At 48.8% G+C, this 23,882-nt stretch overlaps 1 protein-coding gene across 1 annotated transcript; it reads right to left on the minus strand.

Annotated features, from left to right (window-relative positions):
* Positions 1-14,169: 14,169 nt before the first annotated feature.
* LOC120972899 (uncharacterized) lies at positions 14,170-16,071 on the minus strand. Its single transcript, XM_073506556.1, has 5 exons — positions 16,051-16,071; positions 15,797-15,878; positions 15,649-15,687; positions 15,095-15,423; positions 14,170-14,516 (listed from the first exon to the last, which is right to left on the minus strand). Exons 1-5 carry the CDS (start codon positions 16,069-16,071, stop codon positions 14,250-14,252), a joined length of 738 nt encoding a protein of 245 aa, XP_073362657.1. The 3' UTR covers positions 14,170-14,249.
* Positions 16,072-23,882: the final 7,811 nt, after the last annotated feature.

Below are 23,882 nucleotides of genomic sequence, written 5' to 3' on the forward strand. Positions count from 1 at the left end.
ATGCAGGCCGGGCATCATCGAGAACAAATACTACATGCAAACGTAACATTTTTTAAATGATTGGATTGTGATTTCTTATATACAAATTTAAAAAATGATATCGTTGCATATGTCAAAATTCTATATGCAAATATAACATTTTTTTAATTCTATATGCAAATTCTAGCTAATTCACCTAACATTAATATATATATATTTAGCTAGCTAATTCATCTAACATTTTGACACAAAAGTATAAAAAACTAATTCATCTAACATTAACTAAAAGTATAAAATAATAACTGCGGCCGGGGTTCTCACAGCGGGGCGACGGGCCGGGGCGCGACGGGGGCGACGACGGAGGGCGGCGACGGCGACGTACGGGGCGGCGGCGAGACGGGGACGTGTCGGTGGGAACGACACCTATGGGATCACTGGAATCCCTTCTACGGTTGGCGGGCGCGGGGTTGTGACAAGAGCAGGTTTAGGAGCTAGCACAAAGATCGTTTACCCAGGTTCGGGCCGCGAGGATGCGTAAAACCCTAGTCCTACTTCGGTGTGTATTTCAGAGTGTTGAGCTCTCGAACTAGCTACGGTGGCTGCGTAGTTCCAAAGAGCTGAATCCCTCTCCAGCATGCCTCGGGCCTCCTTTTATAGGCAAAAGGGGTTGCCACAGTGGCACACAGGAGGTGGAAAGGTGTATAGTGTGCGAGCTTATCGCCCGGCATTACGGGACAAAGCGCATTAAATGCGCTACTTAGGTGTCCATTAGCTTTATCAGGGACGGGAACGAGGCCCGTCCCATCCGTCGCCGCTCCGCCTCGCTTCGACACGTGCCCAGGCCAGCGATGCGTGCAGCGCCATGTAGGCAGGCAGGCTGCTAAGGTGGCGCGGTGGCAGGGTCTTCACGAAGAGTTGCATGCCACCATGCAGGTGCTTGCTGAGTCGGCGTAGAGGCCGCCCGTCGCCACGCAGGTGCCTGCCCAGCTGGTTGAGCTAGCAGCTGCTTGGGGACGGCGGTGGAGTCTTGGCTGGTGCGGACCTGGCAGTGGCCCCGCCGATGCCCTCGGCAAGGGTCTTGCCGGGCGCCCGGCAAGGGTCTTGCCGTGGCGTTGCAGTCGTCCCCGGCAAGGCGCTTGCCGGGGGTCTTGTGGATCTCCTTGGCTAGGATCCCGCCGAGGGTCGTCGTCTTCTAATCCTCATCTGATCTTGCATGTTTATGATCTTGACAAAGATCTGCATGCCACCACGGAGGTGCCTTCCGAGCCTTGGTTCCGATGTAGTTGTTGACGGCGTTTGGGACCCTTGGGCTCAAGGGTGGCTCGCTCTACTGGCGTTGGGCAAGTTGCCCCGGCAAGGCTCTTGCCGGGGCCACGGAGGCCACCCCGGCAAGGGTCTTGCCGGGGGGGTGTCCAGTGGCGTAGCCAGGCCCCAGGCTACCAGGGCCATGGCCTGGGGCGTGGCAGCTTGTCCCTTCGTTGACTATATCTTGAGAAACACTATTCAGCACTGTTTAGCACTATAGCTAGGCTGCTGGCCCGGGATGTGTCTCCAACCTGGCTACGCCTTTGGGGGTGTTGGTGTACAAAAGTAGGGGCTCTCCTTTTAACCCCTTTACTTGTGCACGGGCAGTCAGAGCCACGCGCCATGACCACACGTAGCAGGGCAAAGGAGGGGACCGGAGAGAAGCTGAAGCACAAGATGCCCAAGACAACGCCAAAGACACAAAGAAGCCGAGGGGCGGAGCAGGTTCCCCCGGCAAGACCCTTGCCGGGGGCAGCCTTAGCAGCCCCGGAAAGACCCTTGCCGGGGGCAGCCTCAGCAGCCCCGGCAAGACCCTTGCCGGGGCAGCTCGCCCACACCAACAGAATGAGCCACCCTTGAGCCCGCAAGTTCCAAACCAACCAACCACGATTGGACCAGGGCTCGGGAGGCACCTCTGTGGTGGCATGCAGATCTTTGTCAAGACTATAGATATACAAGATCAGATGAGGACCAAAAGACGGCGATCCTTGGCGAGACCCTTGCCGAGGAAAGCCACAAGACCCCCGGCAAGATCCTTGCCGGGGATGACTGCGCACCGCGGCAAGACCCTTGCCGGGCCACCCAGCAAGACCCTTGCCGAGAACGCCAGTAGGGCAAATGCCAGGCCCGCACCAGCCAAGTCTCTGCCGCCACTAACGTGCAGCTGCCAGCCCGACCAGCTAGGCAGGCACCTGCGTGGCAACATGCGGCTTCCAGACCAGATCAGCAAGTGCCTGCGTGGCAGCACGCAGACCTTCGTGAAGACCCTACCACCGCGCCACCTCAGCTGCTTGCCTGCCTACATGGCGCCGCACGCATCGCTGGCCAGGGCGCGTGTCGACACGAGGAGGAGCGGCGATGGACAGGACGGGCCTCGCTCCCGTCCCCGATAAAGCTAGGGGACACCTAAGCGACGCATTAAATGCGTCTTGTCCTGTAATATGGGCGATAAGCTCGTAGTACTGTAGGCCTTTCCACCTCCTGTGTGCCACTGTGGCAGCGCCTTTTCGACTATAAAAGGAGGCCCATGGCGTACTGGAGAGGGATTCGGCTCTTTTGACTACTCAGCCACCGTAGCTAGTTCAAGGGCTCAAGAACACTCAATACATCCACCAAAGCAGGACTAGGGTTTTACGCATCCTCGCGGCCCGAACCTGGGTAAACGATCCTTGTGCTGACTACTAATCCTGCTCTTCTCACAACCCTGCGCCCCGGCAACGATAGTAGGGATTCTTGTGATCCCATAGGTGTCGTTCCACACCGACATCTTTGGCGCGCCATGTAGGGGTGCGCAATTGTGAGAATCTGGTCTAGTAGTTAGCCTAGCGTTTCTTCATCGCCATGGCTCCCAAGAAGAAGACGGCCACGGCGATCGGCTCGTCGGGGGCCGAACGGCCCGTGCCAATACGGGCGAGCAGCGGCCCGGTCGCGGATGGAACCCGGGCCACGGTCCGCGAGCACCAGCATCGCCCTGGCAGTCAGAGCCTGGCGAGCGGCGCCGTTCGTGCGCCAGGCGACGGGCCACACGCCAGCAAATCCAAAGACGGGGCTGGGCCCCCCGCAGGCGGCGCGGGGCCCTCCAGGAGTGTCGTTGTGCCCCCCACGGGCGGCGCATCAACCTCCAAGACGCCCACGCCGGCGACCACTGCGCGCTCTTCCCATGGTGTGCGCGACGAGCAGCATCACCACACCAGTGACCCTGGACACCGCCGTGGGAAGAGCCCTGTGCGTCGTCCGCGGGACGAAGGAGTTCAGCATGCCCGCTGAAGAGCTGGCGAAAATGGCGCGCAGCCACTGGGTCGTGATAGAGCTCCTTCTAACGTGGTTAGAAGTCGAAGCGTGCCACGGTCCATGCAGCTGTCGCCGCCACCCACGCCAGCAGAAGCTTTGGCGCGCGCACAGTTACTCCTCGACTTCCCTCCTGCTGCGGAGAAGCTCGACGAGTGGAGGGCCACCATCCGAAGCCCCGTCGCCGTCGCTAACAAATATGATCCGCGACCGGCGGGACCCTCGGGCCGGCGCTCCACCACATGCCAGTGCTGGGAGGACCGAGGGTGCTGCGGTCACAGTGCACTCTCCTCCTCCTCGCCAGCCGCCGCGAGCGTCGGCCCGTCGTGACGACGCTTGTGATAACATCTCTATAGCATCGTCCGACCCGCGGACCCACCGCGACCAGCGCCAAGTTCTTCGAGAACGAGCTCACGAAAATGCTCGAACCACTATTGAGCACTGGCGTGATATACGCAGACAAGCGGGCGGGACCCGCTATGGACCACCCAGCACCGGGGGGTCCGGCGGCCTACCGTACGAGGTGGGCTGCCTAGCCTTTATCCGTGAGTTGCGGCAGTTCCAGTGGCCGTCCCACCGCACGTTCAAGCCCGACGTCGGTGAGAAGTACACTGGCAAGACCCATCCACCCGAGGTCCTCAGCATCTACACCATCACGATGCAGGCTGCCGGAGCTCCCGAAGACAAGGTGCTTGCCAATTACTTCCCGTTGGCACTGAAGCCCAATGTTATGTCTTGGTTGATGCACTTGCCGGCGGATTCCATTTCTTCTTGGTCGGATCTGTGCCATGAGTTCGTTGGCGCCTTCATAGGAGGCCACCAAGCTCATGGCCATGCCAGTGATCTGCATATCATTCCCTAGAAGGAAGGGGAAACCCTGCGCAAGTACATCCAGAGATTCAGCCGGGTGTAGTACAACATCCCCGACATTCATCCCGCCACCATGATCAGCACGTTCCATCAGAACGTGTGCAACCGCAAGATGCGTGAAGAGCTGGCGATGACCAAGGTTAAGGATTTGGCAAACTCTATGTTCTGGCCGATAGGTGTGCCCGGGCTGAAGAGGGAAGGAAGTACCCCGGTGAGGACGCCGGCGCGGAAACCGACTCTACTGATGAAGACATCGCCGCCCCGACGAAGAAGGGTCGGCGTCGCAACAGGAAACTCAAGGGCAAGGCCGTGCTTGCTGTTGAAAGATCTGACGACACCGGCACTGCCAAGAAGGTCAAGGCAGACGACCCCGGCAAGGAGATCGCCGGGTGCACCGCCTGCTGGGCCTTAGCAGCTGCCGACAAGCCAGGGGGCTCCGGCAAGCAGTACTGCAAAATCCACCGCACCAAGGGCCACGACCTCCAGAACTGCCGGCAAGTCGAGCTGCTTGCTGAGAAACAAAAGGCCGAGTATGAGAGGCGGGACAAGGAAAAGGGCCAGGACGGTGCCGAGGGGTCCGGCGAGAAGCGTGGCGGCCAGGGAGACCGCCGCGGCAAGGACAACCAGCAAGAGAGGCCCGCCCGGGGCTGTGATAAGAAGCAAGAAGACGATGATCATGACGAGGACGACGAGTCCGGCGAGCAAGAGTTCCAGAAGGCTATGGAGGCCATGTGCGTCGATGGCGGCGCCTTGCTGCATACTTCTCACCGCCAGCTCAAGCAGTGGGCGCCTGAGATTACAGCAACGGAGCCGTTGTTCGACGCTCAGAAGCCGCTGAAATGGTCCAGCACGCCCCTCATCTTTGGCGCCAAGGACCACCCTGACCGCACAACCGCGGTCGGGTGTTTGCCGCTGTTGGTCTCACCAACGATATGCAACCTCAAGGTGAACAAGATGTTGGTCGACGGCGGGGCCGGCCTGAACTTGATCTCGCCCGTCATGATCAAAAGGCTGCAAATCCCTGACGGAGACCTCGAGGAAACGGGCACGTTTCAACGGGTCAATCCGGGGAGGAGCCAGCCGAAGGGGAAGGTCACACTGCCCGTGACGTTTGGAGGAGAGTTGAACTACAAGACGGAGAGGATCGTCTTCGACGTGGCCGAGATCCCCTTGCCCTATCCTCGACCGCCCGGCATCGGCCAAGTTCATGGAGGCATCGCACTACGCCTACAACATGCTAAAGATGCCCGGGCCGTTGACCATCATCTCCGTCCCCTCCGACAAGAAGGACGCGCTGATTTACGCCGACCAACTCTACTGGGAAGCAGTTGCAGCAGTTGTCGCTAAGGCACTTGCTCCTGCCGCTGATGGCCCGGAAGGGAAGAAGAAGCCCGTCAAGACCTCTCGCACCCACTCCGGCAAGCGCACCTCTTCGGAGTGTTGTGCTACCGTCGAGGACGTGGCAGAGAGCTCTACCGGCAAGAGCAAGAAATCAAGAGCTTAGCCACCGCAGACCAAGAAGGTGCCCGTTCGGGAGGATGGCACGGGAGGGGCCTTCACCATAAGCTCCACCCTCGACAGCAAATAGGAAGGCGCGCTCATCACCTTCCCGCGGGCGAATGTCGACGTGTTTGCATGGCAAGCATCCGACATCCCTGGTGTTCCCAGGGAGGTGATTGAGCACCACCTAGCTGTCTGTCCTCATGCGCGGCCCGTCAAGCAGAAGGTCAGGAAGCAGGCTCTGGAAAGGCAGGGGTTCATCACAGAGGAGATCAAGAAGTTGGAAGCGGCAGGTTTGGTGAGAGGAGTGCTCCATCCGACGTGGTTGGCCAACCCAGTGGTGGTGCGCAAGGCAAATGGGAAGTGGAGGCTATGTATTGACTACACAGATATCAATAAGGCTTTCCCAAAGACCCTTTCCCGTTGCCGCGCATCGACCAGATTGTTGATTCCACGGCCGGATGTGACCTGTTGTCATTCCTCGACGCCTACTCGGGCTACCACCAGATCTTCATGACGAGAGAAGACGAAGAGAAGACATCATTCATCACCCCATGTGGTACGTATTGCTTTTTACGGATGCCCTTTGGGTTGAAGAGTGCTGGCTCAACGTTTGCAAGGGCGGTCCAAATTGGTTTTGCACCCCAGCTCCATAGAAATACGGAAGCATACATGGATGACATAGTGGTCAAGACCAAGGACAGGGCGACTCTTGTACAAGACCTAGAAGAGACGTTTGCCAATCTGCGCAAGATGAACCTCAAGCTGAACCCTGAAAAGTGTGTCTTCGGCGTGCCGTCCGGCAAACTTCTCGGGTTCTTTGTGTCGCAGCGCGGGATTGAGGCAAACCCAGACAAGATCAAGGCTATTGAACAGATTGAGGCACCCAAGCGGATCAAGGATGTGCGTCGGCTCACTGGCTGCATCACCGCCATGAGCCGATTCATCTCTAAGTCCACCGAGCGCGCCCTTCCCTTTTTCAAAATCTTGAAGAAGGCGGGCCGATGGAGTGGACCCCAGAAGTCGAGGCGACGTTGCAGGATATGAAGAAATACCTTTCCTGCATGCCAATATTGGTTGCGCCTAAACCACAAGAGCCGTTGCTGCTGTATTTGGCGGCAACGAACCAAGTGGTCATCGCCGCGCTAGTGGCACAAAGGGAGGTTGAAGAAGAGGCAGTGGCGACGGCAGGACCGGCGGATGGCAAGCCAGAGATTCCCCCTGCAGGGCCTGGTGTCGGCAAGGCAAGGCCCCCGGCAGAGTCTGATGCCATCGGGGCTGTGCCCGCACAGTCAAGTGAAGTGGTGCAGAAGAAGAAGATGATGCAGCACCCAGTTTACTTTGTCAGCTCCCTCTTGCAGGGGGCTAGGTCGAGGTACTCCGGCGTGCAGAAATTGCTCTTCGGCCTCCTTATGGCTTCGAGGAAGCTGCATCATTACTTCCAAGCCCACGAGATCACTGTCGTCACCCGCCTCCCGTTGCAACTGATACTGCGCAACCCAGATGCGACCGGAAGGACTGTGGAATGGGCCTTGGAATTGTTGAGCTTTGGGTTGAAGTTTGAAGGTACCTCGACAATCCAGAGCAGAGTCTTGGAGGAGTTCATTGCAGAATGGACCCCAACACCCGACGAAGAAATCCAGGAGACCGCTCTCCCCGGCAAGGAAGCAGACCGCGACTGGATCATGTACTTTGATGGGGCTTTCTCGCTGCAAGGCGCCGGTGCCGGTGTGCTACTTGTCGCACCCACCGGAGAGCACCTCAAGCATGTGGTCCATATGCACTTTACCAGGGAGATGTCTACAAACAACACTGTTGAGTACGAGGGGCTGCTTGCCGGTCTCAGGATCGCGGCAGACCTCGGGGTGAAGAAGCTCATCGTCAGGGGTGACTCGCAGCTCGTCGTCAGACAAGTCAACAAGGATTATCAGAGTCCGTTGATGGAGGCCTACGTAGATGAGGTGAGGAAGCTGGAGGAGCGCTTCGACGGTATACAAGCGAAACACGTTCGCCGAGCGGAGAACGACGTCGCTGACTACCTGTCAAAGCGCGCTGCATTCAAGCTACCTGTGGAACCAGGTACCTTTTTGCTTCGGTTAACTCAACCATCCGTCGAACCATCAACAGAGCAGAACAAGCGAAGGAAGTCAGGCCCCGGCAAGTACTTTCCCGCCGAGCCCCCAGGGGCTGCCGGCAAGGGTGTTGCCGCAGATTCTGAGCCCGCCAAGGGGCAGCTGCCTCCGGCGGGGCGCCAGGCCCTGACCGTGGAGACGGCTGCCCCCGTGGCGGAAGAGATGCCTTTGGTCCTTGCCGTCGAGCCCCAGGCTCCAGCATGGGCACAGCATACTGTCCATTTCCTCCAGACAGGTGAACTTGCTGAGGAGTAGGAAGAAGCGGAAAAAGTAGCCCATCGGTCTGCCCTGTACCAGTTCGTCGATGACGTCCTATACAGGAGAAGGCCGAACGGTGTGAAATTGAAGTGCATCCCCCGGGAGGAAGGACTGGAGTTGTGTGCAGAGATGCATGGAGGCATATGTGGCTCCCACATAGGGTCAAGGGCCCTTGCCGGCAAGGCGTTCTGGCAGGGTTTCTTCTGGCCCACCGCCCTCCAGGATGCAACGGCACTAGTAACCAAGTGTGAAGCGTGTCAGTTCCATTCAAAGAAGCTTCATCAACCAGCTCAAGCCCTCCAAACAATCCCTCTCCCATGGCCATTTTCGGTCTGGGGGCTCGACATACTGGGCCCCTTCCCCCATGCTGTCAGGGACTTTGAGTACTTGTACGTTGCAATCGACAAGTTCACAAAGTGGCCGGAGGTGGAACCGGTGAGAAAGGTGACAGCACAGTCAGCCGTCAAGTTCTTCAAGGGACTGGTCTGCCGTTTTGGTGTGCCAAACAGAGTCATCACCGACAACGGCACGCAGTTCACAAGCCACACCTTCATGTAGTACATTCAAGACCTCAGCAGCAAGGTCTGTTTTGCTTCCTTGGCACATCCACGGAGCAACGGCCAAGCGGAGAGGGAAAATGCTAAAGTGTTGCAGGGCCTGACAACGAAGACTTTTGACAAACTCCACAAGAGCGGAAGGCGCTGGATTGATGAGTTGTCGGCGGTTCTTTGGTCGATCAGGATGACGCCAAATCGAGCCACCGGCCAGACACCCTTTGCCCTAGTATATGGGGCAGAGGCAGTTCTCCCCACGGAACTCATATACGGGTCACCTCAAGTGCTCGCTTATGATGAGCTTGAGCAAGAGCAGTTGCGGCAAGATGACGCAACGCTCCTTGAGGAAGATCATCTTCGGGCGGCTGTGAGAGCTGCACGCTACCAGCAGGCCTTGCGCCGCTACCATAGCCGCAAGGTCCATGCCCGAAGCTTTGAGGAAGGCGACCTTGTTCTTCGGCACGTTCAGTCGGCCAAGAATTCCAACAAGTTGACGCCGAAGTGGGAAGGCCCTTATCGGGTAATACGAGTCACCAGGCCTGGCGCAGTCCGCCTGGAGTCCGAAGATGCTGTCCCAGTGAGCAACTCCTGGAACATCGAGCATCTTCGCAAGTTTTACCCATAAGGCGCGGCTTGCCGGGCCTCCCATGGACGGTGTAGGATTTTGAGTTGAGCATCACATGGAAATTTTTCCTTAGTATTTCCTCGACCCCCTTTAACAGTACGGTGTTTCCTATGACTCAAGAAAGAGAAAATGAAACTACGAAAACAAGAGTCTTCATGCTTCATGTTCCTCGTATGAATACCAAGTCTTCAAGGTCACACCAATTTCTTCACTTTCAAAGTCTTCAGAAAGTCTTCATACTTCCAAAGTCTTAAGTTGAAGAACTTCATTTTTAGGGGTCGACTTTCTCTGTAAATATCAAACTCCTCATAGACTTATAGACCTGTGTATACTCATAAACACATTAGTCCCTTAACCTATAAGTCTTCAATACACCAAAATCACTAAGGGGCACTAGATGCACTTACAGCGCTGGCCCCATGGTGGGAGCCAACTCTCGTGGACTTAACACGGCAGATGCCCTAGAAAAAGGACTTAGGTGTGGAGCCATCGCAGCTAGGTTATCTTGAAGGGGTTAACGGGACAAAGGACACAGAGAGTTTACCCAGGTTTGGCTCCTCTCAACGAGGTAAAAGCCTACTCCTGCTTTAGGTTGTATTGCTTCGGTTTCGATTACTAGGGAGCGAATACACTTGACCTAGTTCTCGATCAGTTGTTTTCTTAAGTTAACCCGCCGCCGGGTCACCCCTTTATATACATAGGTTGATGCCCGGCGGCTTACAGAGTCCCGGCCGGCTCACACAAATGTGACCGGCTCGGTTTCTGCTAAGCTTGCCTTACAATACAAGTCAAACATATGGCGGTTCATCCTCTTGGGCCTCAAGTCGCCTCTGGGTCTTGGGACTTCAATAGGCTTGCTTCATAACCCGCCATCTTCATCGTTAAGCCGTCAGTGGCATGACCCGGCCCCTCCTGGGCGGGTCATACCCAATAGTTATATCCCCAACATCCACGCAATGCGGAAACTCATTTGTCATAAATTTCATTACGGTATCTTGGTGAATGCAGAATGTTTCAACTTAAGCTAGAAAGTATCGTGATGATTATATGATTATACCCAGGGCACCATTCAACATTAAAAAAATATTGTTTCCAATATCTATATCTTGTGGAAATATTAGTAGGTTGGGTGAATTTTTTGCTATGTATTTCAAGTTGTTGGTAACAACAAAAAAGCAAATGTTGCGCTCCATACATGACATGCCAATCTATATAGTGCTTGGTTGCATTTTTGCTCTTCATTTTCCTATTCTTCTAATCAATTGCTTTCTTTATTTTGTCCACACTTTTTGGAACTTTTGAACTAACCTTAAAATCTAACATTAATGTCGAATACAACTGCATCATCATTATTGAAGTTGTATCGTATAATATCACATATGGAGATTCTTCCACATATGTTAATTTAATCTTTCTGTATATTTACACATCATCATTGATTATATGTTTCTATATTTGCTATTGCTTGTCCGGCCAATTGTTCAGACCAACAACTAACCAATTAATAATGGATAGGAATACAACTTCATTGACGATGGTATGTTACTTAAAATATATAAAATATTACATGAAGTTGTGGCTAAAGGCCTTGATGTGTGACGACCAAATGATAATGTCATCGAGTTACGTGGCTTGCCAAGATGCACCATAGTCTTATATGTATTCTTTAGTTTTTTCCTCCTCCACTACACATCTTTTGGTGTTTGTCTTTCCATAAATATATTGTACAAAATTAAATATGAACAATACATGACTTGCACATATTTTTTTCTTGTCTTCCTTCACCGACCTTTATCACTTTTCCAATTGCACTTGCGTTTCGGGGTAACACGATGCCATTCCTATATATGCTTCTGCCATGCGCACCTTGCTTTGACTAATTGACTTTGTTGCTTGTCTATCTAAAGCATAGAACTGTGGGTGTATATTTCAAATAGTGTTAGGCACATTTGCTTACCTATCTATACTTATTATTAAACAAGCAAACATTTTCTTTGCTCCTAGATGTGTGGATTTTCAAATGTAGGCAGTTGGTGAGGAAACAAAGTTGGTGGAAATATCCAAGCTAGGAAAAATAATAGAAACATTAAGCAAAGAATGTGCTGGTGCTAAATTAGCTGCCCGAAAACATGACAAAAAATTGTGACTCCAAAGGCGAATGGATGATTCTGCGAGAAATATAGCTATCTTGTGCAGTAACAACATTTCAAAAGCAGAAGAACAGAAAGAGAACTCTAATCTGAAGGTGTGAAGGCTTATCTCTTTTTAGTAAACAAAACTGGCATCATAAATAATAAGTCATGTCTTTTTTGTTAGCGAACTGATTTGTTTCCTCGAATTATTATAAAAAAATCTGCCTCAGTTGGTCTTCGGAACCAGGAGCAGATGTGTATGTTTGTAAGCTTTCTTTTGATTCGAGTTGCATAGTTGTAGTGCTTTATATTCATCTTTAGCTGCTTCAACTGTCAAAATTAAAATTGCAGGGAATCCCAACAACAAGGAAATATCTGTCGCCAATTCCTCTTCTAACAGTGCAAGCTACGTACCCTGAATCGGACAAGATTTTTTGTCAAGCCCACCACATGTGTTGACCAGGTCACGAAGACCGTCATCGGTTCGAGAACAAAAAGGCACCATAGTGCACCTCTGATCTCCCCGAAGAAGGTCGTAAACACACTCACGTCTCTTGTGCAAAATATTACCATGACACGCTAATAGAATAGTATAAAATGTCCCTAAAAAAGAACAGTATGGAAAGGTGTTTGCCTATGGATGATGGATACATGTCTAGACCAAATAATGCAATACTTTTTCTCAAAAATAAATAAAAATAATGCAATACTTTTTCCTGCTTACCGTTGTTTACTTGTACATAGTGCCTTGTAATCCTTATGTGATGTGTGGGAGATAAGGGAGCATTTTGTATGTACCGACTCAAGTACAACATCAAGAATGAAGATACTCATCCAAAATTACTATTATTAAACTATAATTTTTAAACACTACAGCTCTACTACCCCGGCACGGAGTGGAAATGGGTTACATAAGCACTTAAATAAGCGGTAGTGAGTGTGGTAGTAGAGAACAGTAGTACCACACGAGCGGTACTACCGTCCTGCTGTCGCTAATTCCTTTGGGCTACAGAGAAGACAACGGTAGTGGGGTGGTACCGCTGGGGCCGTACTACTGCCCAACTACCGCCCTACTACCGTAAATGCAAATAAGACCACAGTTGTCCAAAGATAAGCGGTAATGCCTGCGGCACTGGACTACGGAAGTACCGCTTAAGCGGTACTACTGCTAGGGTGCTTCCAAATAGCCCAAGGCAGAAAACAGAGGAACTCCAAAGTACCGGGAAGGGCTATGTGGGTGCATAGGGTATGTGTCCTTGTTGATTCCAACCTTTTCAAAGCAGACCCCCTCTTAATAGTATGGTTTTCTTACGACTCAAATCGACCAAAAAAGAAACGCCGAAGATAATCGTCTTCAATATTATCATCGAGGGGAATAAACCATCTTGTGCCATATGATAGAATATTTGAAATTCTCAATGCACACGATTAGTCCGCAAAACGCATTGCCATCAATCACCAAAACTAGTAAGGGATAAATATGCCCTAACACTTGGCTCCAAAGTTTTAATGGGATGATAACCACTAAAATCTAACAACCAAATCACATGTGTATATTCACCTTTACATGGACCTAGAATTTTTTTATACTAGTGCGGATAACAGGATTACATTATCCACCCGCCCAAAAAGAAGCAATGTGTCAGAGTTGAATCCGGCGGACCTCACATAGGGGATCCTTAGCTAGTGATCTTAGCTAGATACTAACGGGACAGAGGGACACAATATTTTACCCATGTTTAGGCCCTCTCAAAGAAGTAAAACCCTACGTCCGGCTTGTATGTATTGATTGTGATGGAGTACAAGTTATAGGATGGGCTTCCTCGAGATCGTATGCGAATGAATCTAACTTCTAGGATGTCTCAAATATATCGAATATGATCTAGCGACTAGCGTAGCCTCGGTTTATGTAATACAATCGAGGCCTAGGATAACATGAGCCCTTGTCTTGTGCGCCAAGGCTTGTGGAATCTCCCCTATATGTGTCATGGGCCGCTCCAAGTGGCACGCTAATGAACCGCTACGGGGGTCCTCGGCCCGGCCCTCTTGACCGGGACACGACATGGTGAGTAACCCCTAGTCTAAGACACCATCACAATGTACTTGTTGGTTAGATTTCCAACAAGTACGAAATTTGAAAATCATATTGCATGGATCATCATCTCATTGGGACTTGCATTGGACGTAATCTCAATAAAGATAATTCCTTTACCATATATTCTAGAGCTCTCTAGCATGATATTTAATAACACTACACACACAGAGACAGAAAGGGTATAATACTATATATAATCCATGCAAATTTGCAAAGTAGCAAACGAAGGCATGCGATTTTATCTTTTTTAATCTTTTCACATCTAGAATAATTTAAATTCGCAATGTTTATATTCCAACAAGTAAGAAATTTGCAGAGCCTATTTCATGGATCGTCATGTCACGGGGACTTGCATTGGACTCAAATCCTCAATAATGATAATTACTTTATCATACATTCTAGAGCTCTCTACCATGATATTTAACAATAAAACACACACACACACACACACAGAGTATTATATCATAATCAATGCAAATTTGCATATTAACAAGCGAAGACATGTAATTTTAATTTTTTCACAGCTAGCACAATTTGAAGTCATAATGTTTACAAAAGAAAAAGGAAAAAGAAATAACATAATTTTTACTATAAAAATGGTTTCAGTTTATCGTGGATGTTACTATCAACAAGTATAAGAGTTTTCTATAAATTTTAGTTCCAAGTATAAGAGTTTTTCCTGAACGATCTTGGCCATGGGAAACTGACGAGGCCTATTGATCAAAACAAGTAAAATCAATGCCAACTACTCAAAACAAGTAAGAGAAGCAGTAGGGACATGTGCACAAGCTGCTAACCTGAATCGCCAACAAAATTTGGGAGTCCTCTGCCACATCTAGAGTATTTCTGCGGACAGGGAATGCCACATGAAGCCCTGCTCTCCATCACCTCAACCCGAGGATCTAAAGCGCTAAGGTCACCCTTGAAAATCTTTCCATAATATGCCTTGCTAAGAACTGGGACCACGCTAAGCAAGTAGCTCCACTTGAACCAGTTGGATGTGATATCCTTGTACAAATTTTTCGCGTTGGATGGTGACGTCAAGAGATCTAACTGCTTCTGTGATAGTTAAGCAAACAACAACCTTTCAAAATAGACTACAAAAACAATGCTTTTGCTCACAAGTAAACAACATTTCAAAACAATGGTCTATAGTCAAAAGCCAAAGCAATATCTCCTGGAATGGATAAAACAGTGATATAAAGGTATAGTATGTATACACATGCAATGCACACCTTAGTATTATGAAATGACTCTGATAAACAAGAATTGTTATACACTCTTTCTCTATTGGGGGGTTCAGTAAGAAAAACTCTACTGTCTGGTGAGATAGAAAATTCAGAAGCTGAACATTAGTTTAGCTTCTCTTTCTAGATACTACCCTACTATCTGGTAAACAAGAACAGCAGCATTGGTGACAAAAAGACCAATACTTCGTGCCTCATGTACAGATTCAGAATTTTGGGTAAAGGGCATGTTCTAGAACATAGTGGATGCATCTGTGTTGTACTATCCAGTATACTATTCACTGCAAATTCTGATGTTCCCACTGTCGGATTGATGATCTAGCTCTAATTCAAAACTGGCACACCATTATAATGGTGTAGACATCTATAGTCAGAAAAAAAAGGGTTTACCTTTGCGAGCGACTTTTTGTCCTTCTTGTCACTGTCATCGCCCTTCTTGTCACTCTCATTGCCCTTCTTGTCACTCTTATTGCCCTTCTTGTCACTGCCACTCCCATCACCCTTCTTGTCACTGCCAGCTTCAATCTTAGCAAGTTCCTCTCGATGAATGGATCGAATGGTCTCCATCCAGATCTCATATCCATGTTGGTTGTTAGCTTCCCTGACCTTGTCCACATCTTCAAGGAGCCTCTTGTTCTCAGCAGCGAGGTTCTCCGCTCTCTCGGTAACCTCACTCGGCTTTTCCTTTAGATCATGTATGATCTCAGATGTCTGCCCATCTACAGAAGCAACATTGAGAGCACAATCAATACACTTTAGAAACTCACAAATCAAAGTGATTAAAAGTAATTTATACCATTAGGCATCACATCCGATGTTTGACCAGGAGAAGTATCTACAAAACATGAACGTAAATTGGGTGACCGAGCGCAATCAAAACACATGGTGTATATCAACTCATATTGTTATCATGAGTATCTACTACATTAAAAAGAAATTTGTACCATGAGGCATCACATCAGAAGTCTGACCAGATGAAGTATCTACAAAACATGAACGTAAAGTGAGTGAATGAGAGCAATCAAAACACGTGGTATATAGCAACTCATATAGTTATCATGAGTATCTACAACATTAAAAAGAAATTTATACCATTAGGCTCAATTGGTTCTCCGGCAGACAAGAGTAGCATTCCGGCTGCAGCAGCACTTGCACCAAATACATAATAAGAATCCTGAAACATGGAACATGAGCAATGTTACTTGAATATTCAAGCAACCATTTCATCAAAAGTGATGCTAGCTAATTCAGCCAATTCAGCCGTTCAAGCAGAAGGGCAGGGTCTCAAGTTGGAAGCAAATCTTTTGGAATCACTGAAAATTCACGAAGCTGCGGAGCTAACAAACCTCATCATGTAATGCAGGCATTTCTAATTCTACATGTGTTTCTATGTGAATGCTACAGGAAAAGTAGCAACCTAGGGGATGAAAAAAACATTTATAGATGAGTGAAGTAAAGAGCATAATTGGTTCGATGCCGAAAGTTGGCATGCCAATAATTGGCAAATGCCAAATGTTGGCTAGTAATTGATTGGCTACCAATTTTTCTTGTCTATCTTACAAAAAGTTGCCAATTGTTGGCAACTTTTGGTTTTGCCAAATGTTGGCATCAAACCAAATGCATGACAACAGATTGAAAAAAAGGTGTTATATGAACATCTAACCTCGGGGAGAGAGATCTTCCAAGTAGGGATACCAAGGTGGGACTGGCCTGGTAACATAATGCTGGGGCTGCCCAGTTTACGAGAAGCTTCTGTGATGATTGCTTTCATGCTAATATGTGAAACAGACAGGCTGCAGGTGATGAAAAGTGATCAAAGCATCACTTGCAATTCACAGAAAGTACTATGATGCATCACAAGGGATCAAATAATCAGCAAGGCAGTAAATCAACAGATGCAGTTCCTAAACTAGGTATGACCGACACTATAGAGTGTACTATGACGCAACACAACGCATCAAATAATCAGCAAGGGAGCAAATCAATAGATGCAGTTCCTAAACAGGGTATGACCGACACTACACAGAGTGTACTATGATGCACAAGGCACCAAATAATCAGCAAGGCAGCAAATAAACAGATGCAGTTCCTAAACAGGGTATGACCAACACTACACAGAGTGTACTATGATGCATCAAAAGGGACCAAATAATCAGCAAGCCAGCAAATCAACAGATGCAGTTTCTAAACAGGGTATGAATGACACTAATCAGGCACCAGATCATCATGTGCAATTCAATAACAGGGTAAGAGGACCAACCAGCCCATCCGTGAAACCATGTTACGTGCAGCACGCATGAGTTGGAGGCTGTGGGCGTCGGTCTGAGTGAAGATGGAGGCGGGAAGGGGAAACTCTGCCTCCCCTGCAGCCATGGCCGCCGAACGGAGGGCAGATGCCACCATCGTTATCCTGCAAATCAACCATAGATCAGAGGCGTTGGGGTAAATGGACGGAAACCTAGATCAGCTGAGAGAACAGGGCGGAATTCGACCCGACGACCGAACCCTAGATCGACCACCCTCACTTGGAATCGGGATCAGAGGAGGAAGTCTTACCCATCAGGATTCGCTGCCCCCAAGATCATCCTCAAGGGTGGTAGGTCGGCCAACGCCTACGGGCAGTACGACCACTCCCGCAGCAGCTTCGAGGCAGCGGCTGATGTCTACTATGCAACTTTATTCTTGTAGACTCGTGTTGGGCCTCCAAGCGCAGAGTTTTGTAGGACAGTAGCAATTATCCCTCAAGTGGATGACCTAAGATTTATCAATCTGTGGGAGGTGTAGGATGAAGATGGTCTCTCTCAAACAACCCTGCAACCAAATACAAGAAATTTCTTGTGTCCCCAACACACCCAATACATGGCAAATTGTATAGCTACACTAGTTCGGTGAAGAGATGGTGATAAAAGTGTAATATGGATGGTAGAAATATATTTTTATAATCTGAATAAATAAAAACAGCAAGGTAGCAAGTGACAAAAATGAGCACAAACGGTACTGCAATGCTTGAAAACAGGGCCTAGGGTCCGTACTTTCGCTAGTGCAATCTCTCAACAGTGCTAATATAATTGGATCATATAACCATCCCTCAACGTGCGATGAAGAATCACTCCAAAGTACCTATCTAGCGGAGAACATAAGACGGAATTGTTTGTAGGGTACGAAAGCACGCCAAAGCTATTCTTTCCGTTCGATCTATTCAAGAGTTCGTACTAAAATAACACAAAGCTATTCTTTCCGTTCGATCTATCCTAGAGTTCGTACTAAAATAACACCAAAGCAAATTCAGATTTATAATATTCAATCCAACACAAAGAACTTCAAAGATTGCCCCAAGATTTCTACCAGAGAAACAAAGAAAAAAACGTGCATCAACCCCTATTCATAGATCGCCCCAATGTCACCTTGGGAATCCGCGAGTTGAGTGCCAAAACATATATCAAGTGAATCAATACGATACCCCATTGCCACCACGAGTATTTAATTGCAAGACATATATCAAGTGTTCTTAAATCCATAAAAGTATTCAATCCGATAACAACGAAATCTCAAAGGGAAAACCTTAATTCATCACAACAAGATAGAGAGGGGAAAACACCATGTGATCCGACTATATTAACAAAGCTCGCGATACATCAAGATCGTGACATCTCAAGAACACGAGATAGAGAGATTGAACACATAGCTACTGGTACAAACCCTCAGCCCCGAGGGTGGACTACTCCCTCCTCATTGTGGTGGCCGCCGGGATGATGAAAATGGCCACCGGAGATGATTCCCCCCTCCGGCAGGGTGCCGGAACGGGGTCTAGATTGGTTTTCGGTGCCTACAAAGCCTTGCGGCGGCGGAACTTCTGATCTAGGTTAACCCCGAGGGTTTCTGAAATTTTTGGGAATTTATAGGGTAAAGAGGGGGTGCGGGAGGCCACCGAGGTGGACACAACCCACCTGGGCGCGCCTAGGCCCCCAGGCGCGCCCTGGTGGGTTGTGCCCCCCTCGGGGCACCCCCTAAGTGCTGCTCTGGCCCATCTTGGGTGTTCTGGTCCATAAAAATCTCCAAAAAGTTTCGCGGTGTTTGGAGTCCGTTTGATATTGATTTCCTGCAATGTAAAAAACAAGCAAAAAAAGAGCAACTAGCACTGGGCACTGGGTCAACAGGTTAGTACAAAAAAATGATATAAAGTTGCTATAAAATGATTGTAAAACATCCAAGAATGATAAAATATCAGCATGAATACTTCATAAATTATAGATACGTTGGAGACGTATCAGCGGCAGGGAAGGTAGTCGCCATTGCGAGCGGATTGGACGAGCGGCGCTTCCTTCTAGGGTTACTCGCTTCGCGGCGGCGCGGGGGGGGGGGGGGGGGGGGGGGACAGATGGGGGAGCTTACTTGGCATTGGCAGTGGGAGCCGCTGCATTTTAGGGATGGGACCGGGCCGCCACTTGGCCTGCTCGAGCCAGACGCCATTTGTCCTGCTAGGTGCCGGCGGGCTAGAGGCGACCTAGTCCCATTGCAGTTGGGAAATGGCAACCGACTCGAGCCGGCCAAGTGGCGGCCCAGTCCATCGCCAGACCTCAGGGTTGAGGGGGGGACAAAAAAAGGTGACGGTGCTGGGCCACTTGTCAACCGAAAAAGTGGGCTAAAATCAACCTTAAAAAGTGGTCTAAAATGTTGCAGGATGGTGAGGCTAAATCAACAAAAAAAAAGTGGTCTAAAATGTTGCAGGATGGTGAGGCTAAATCAACAAAAAAATGATATAAAGTTGCTATAAAATGATTGTAAAACATCCAAGAATGATAAAATATCAGCATGAATACTTCATAAATTATAGATACGTTGGAGACGTATCAGCGGCAGGGAAGGTAGTCGCCATTGCGAGCGGATCGGACGAGTGGCGCTTCCTTCTAGGGTTACTCACTTCGCGGCGGCGCGCGGATGGGGGACAGATGGGGGAGCTTACTTGGCATTGGCAGTGGGAGCCGCTGTATTTTAGGGATGGCACTAGGCCGCCACTTGGCCTGCTCGAGCCAGACGCCATTTGTCCTGCCAGGTGCCGGCGGGCTAGAGGCGACCTAGTCCCATTGCAGTTGGGAAATGGCAACCGGCTTGAGCCGGCCAAGTGGTGGCCCAGTCCATCGCCAGACCTCAGGGTTGAGGGGAGGACGAAAAAAAAGGTGACGGTGCTGGGCCACTTGTCAACCGAAAAAAGTGGGCTAAAATCAACCTTAAAAAGTGGTTTAAATGTTGCAGGATGGTGAGGCTAAATCAACAAAAAAAGTGGTCTAAAATGTTGCAGGATGGTGAGGCTAAATCAACAAAAAAATGATATAAAGTTGCTATAAAATGATTGTAAAACATCCAAAAATGATAAAATATCAGCATGAATACTTCATAAATTATAGATACGTTGGAGACGTATCAGCGGCAGGGAAGGTAGTCACCATTGCGAGCGGATCGGACGAGCGGCGCTTCCTTCTAGGGTTACTCACTTCGCGGCGGCGCGCGGGGGGGGGGGGGGGGGGGACAGATGGGGGAGCTTACTTGGCATTGGCAGTGGGAGCCGCTGTATTTTAGGGATGGCACCGGGCCGCCACTTGGCCTGCTCGAGCCAGACGCCATATTTCCTGCCAGGTGCCGGCGGGCTAGAGGCGACCTAGTCCCATTGCAGTTGGGAAATGGCAACCGGCTCGAGCCGGCCAAGTGGCGGCCCAGTCCATCGCCAGACCTCAGGGTTGAGGGGAGGACGAAAAAAAAAGGTGACGGTGCTGGGCCACTTGTCAACCGAAAAAAGTGGGCTAAAATCAACCTAAAAAAAGTGGTCTAAAATGTTGCAGGATGGTGAGGCTAAATCAACAAAAAAAAGTGGTCTAAAATGTTGCAGGATGGTGAGGCTAAATCAACAAAAAAAAGTGGGCTCAACCGAAAAAAATGGGCTAAAATCAACCTAAAAAAAGTGGTCTAAAATGTTGCAGGATGGTGAGGCTAAATCAACAAAAAAAAATGGTCTAAAATGTTGCAGGATGGTTGAGGCTAAATCAACAAAAAAAGTGGGCTTAAAACTTGCAAGATGGGGATTCTATCACGGGACGTCGGGGTTGAGAGGAGGGCGCGCCATCCAACCGACCGGCCTCGGATTTGTGTGAAAACGTCAACCTGGCTTTAATTGATCATTCTGCAATGGCCACGCAAGGAAACCCAGATAAATTTTACAGATCACTTCCTGGCAAATAAAAAAATCACAAGAGATTCAAATTGTTGTGAATACCGAACAAAAGATCTATACCGAGCATGTTGAGATCTAAAAAAACAAAGAAATCTTACCGTGCCATGGCTAAATCCTAAGGGCCTCGGCCATATGACGCATCTCGTTGTGAATATGCAAGTAAGACCTGGGCATGCCAAGAACACCATGGCCATGGGCAAGGCCTAAGAGGTCACACGAACCTCAGAGTCCTTGGCCGTGTGGCCGTGGAATCCTGCCTGCCATAGGACGCAGCTCCTTCTCTTCTCCAAGATGTGATACATCGTGAAGTGGATGGCTGCCAAGGCTTCAAGGACATGATCCCCAAGCCTGTTGAGAGGAGGACACTATTAGGGAAATGTTTATACACAGGAGTTCACCAGTAACGCTTTTAGAAGGATGCGGTGTCGCTAAATAGCAGCAGCGCTTGGGCAGAACGTGTGCTGCTAATATGAGCATAGCAGTACCGCTGTAGCTAGAAAACACGCTACCGCTACTATTGCCGGACGTTCCAGTTAGGCTAGGGATACTAGTAGCGCTCATTCGTTAAAAATGCTACTGCTATTGATATTAGCAATAGCGCTTTTTCTCTAACCAGCGCTACTGCTAAGCGCCTTATCCAACCGGCCGCGCGCCCCTACTCTCCCTCTCCACTCTCACCCTCGCTCCCCCGCACCCCCCGTCGTCCTCCACCGCTGCCGTTCCGCGACCACCGTCGTCGCCTGCGGCCGCCGACGCACCTGCTCCTCCACTGAGGCAGTCCCTCCATCCCTCCTCCTTCCTCCTCCCTCCTCCTCCTCTCGCCTCCCTACTCCTTCCTCCTCCCTACCGCGCCCCTCCCTCCTCCTCCGACCGCCCCCTCCTCCCTCCTCCTCCATCCTCCTCCCTACGGCGCCCCTCCCTCCTCTCTCATCCCTCCTCCCACCCCTTCCTCCCACCTCCTCCTCCAGCCGCCCCCTCCGCCCTCCTCCCCCTCCTCCTCTCTCCTCTCTCCTCCCAACCCCTCCTCCCTCCTCCTCCTCCTCCCTCCTCCCTCATCCCACCCTACTGTTCTTGTATAATGTAGTTCTTTTTACTGTTTTTTAGTAAGTGTTTAATAGAAATAGTTTATTTAATTAGGAAGTGGTTAATAGAACTAGTTGAATTAGTAAGAAAAATAATTATTTTTATTTATAGTAAGTGCTTAGTTGAACTAGTTGAATTAATAGAACTAGTTTATTTTTAGTAAGAAATTTTAGGTATATGAGATTTGATGATCTAACTAAAATTTTACTATAGAACTAGTTTATTTTTAGTAAGAAAATTAATAGAACTAGTTTATTTTTAGTAAGTGCTTAGTTGAACTAGTTGAATTAATAGAATTAGTTTATTTTTAGTAAGAAAATTTAGGTACATGAGATTTGATGATCTAATTAAAATTTTACTATAGAACTAGTTTATTTTTAGTAAGAAAATTAATAGAACTAGTTTATTTTTAGTAAGTGCTTAGTTGAACTAGTTGAATTAATAGTATTAGTTGAATTTATGTCATTATTACTTTGTCATCAAAGAATACTATATGAGATTTGATGATCTAATTAAAATTTTACTCGGTGGAATATGCAAGCTTTGCAGAGTCGTGTCTCCTTGGAGTGATCGTCATCCGAGCTACCTCTACTTTCTCTACACCTGAGTCGGTGAGCTAAAAGTCCACCTCCTCCTTCTCCACTCCTCGGTGCTGAATAAAGTAGAACTAGGGTATTTAGTTATGCTTCTTAACCAAATGAAGTGTTCGGGTTATAAGATATATTGAATTTTTTTGTCAATATTGAACCATTGAAATGCAATGAGCACCAGTTTATGCTCATGTGTAAAGTGTTGATTCATTTCCGAGTGGCCTATGTTTTGCCGGAGTGTTGATTCACTTCCGTTCTGGCAAATTTCAGGCGCTTGATATTTCCTATTTTAGCAAAGGTCATACCGGATTTTTTCGTGAATTTAAGCATGACTTGTGCTAGAATATGTAGGAAATATCGAGTGCCCTGGATTTGCTAGAAAGAGAATTAACCGACATTTTGAGTTGACTTTAAGTCTGTGGGAGCTCCATACATGACAGCCAAAAAATCAGTGAGGGGGAGTCTCCACCATATATGAGAGAAGAAGAATGCCGACTGTTGTCGTGGGGGTTGCTTCTCCTTCTTCTCTTTGTGCTAGACCTTTGTTATGCACTAGGGGAAGAAGGAGTAGCGACCATCATCGACGGTTGAAAAATCGGTGAGGGAGTGTCCACCATATATGAGAGAAGAAGAATGCCGACTGTTGGTGTGGGGGTCGCTTCTCCTTCTTTTCCTTGTGCTAGATATTTGTAATGCACTAGGGAAAGGAGGAGTAGCGACCATCACCGACGGTCGCAATATTAGAAAGGGAGTGCCCACCATATACGTGAGATGAGAGTTTTGGAAGGAAGACTCGACAGACCTAAAGTCAACCCGTTGCATATTGAGTAATAGTGATCTATGTGTTGAGTTTCCTGGTAGTTGCCTTTGATCGATTTTCAATTAATGTTTCAACTATGAACATAGGAAATGTCCGACGAAGAAAGGGAATTCGTTATGTGCGCATACTGCGAAGACGAGCACGGCCTGTGCGACAGGCCTCACCTAGTTGGTGGTAGGCGCTTCAGCATCATGCTGAATGAGAACTTCGAAGTGGATACAGTAAGTCACAACGACAAGTCTTTTTTCGTAATTAAGCATGACTTCTGCTTCTTTTGCTTCAACTTATAATTTTAATTTTTTACTATTCTACTAGTGTATCCCTTGCCATGCAAGAATGTATGTCTTAGATAAGATTGGTTTCAGTACTATGAAAAGTATGGAGGTAAAGAGAGTTTAGTTGAGGACTGAGCATGGTTATACTTTTGCCATAAAATTATACAATGCAGACACCTACTCC

This window comes from Aegilops tauschii, chromosome 1, assembly GCF_002575655.3.
Source record: "Aegilops tauschii subsp. strangulata cultivar AL8/78 chromosome 1, Aet v6.0, whole genome shotgun sequence".
NCBI lineage: Eukaryota > Viridiplantae > Streptophyta > Magnoliopsida > Poales > Poaceae > Aegilops > Aegilops tauschii.

Excerpts from the sequence above, each read along its gene's own strand:
- LOC120972899 (XM_073506556.1), bottom strand. The coding sequence starts at position 16,071 with ATGCCTGCATTACATGATGAG. Across the intron at positions 15,879-16,050 it reads TGCCTGCATTACATGATGAG|GATTCTTATTATGTATTTGG; the intron begins GTTTGTTAGCTC and ends TCCATGTTTCAG. Across the intron at positions 14,517-15,094 it reads ACAAAAAGTCGCTCGCAAAG|AAGCAGTTAGATCTCTTGAC; the intron begins GTAAACCCTTTT and ends TAACTATCACAG.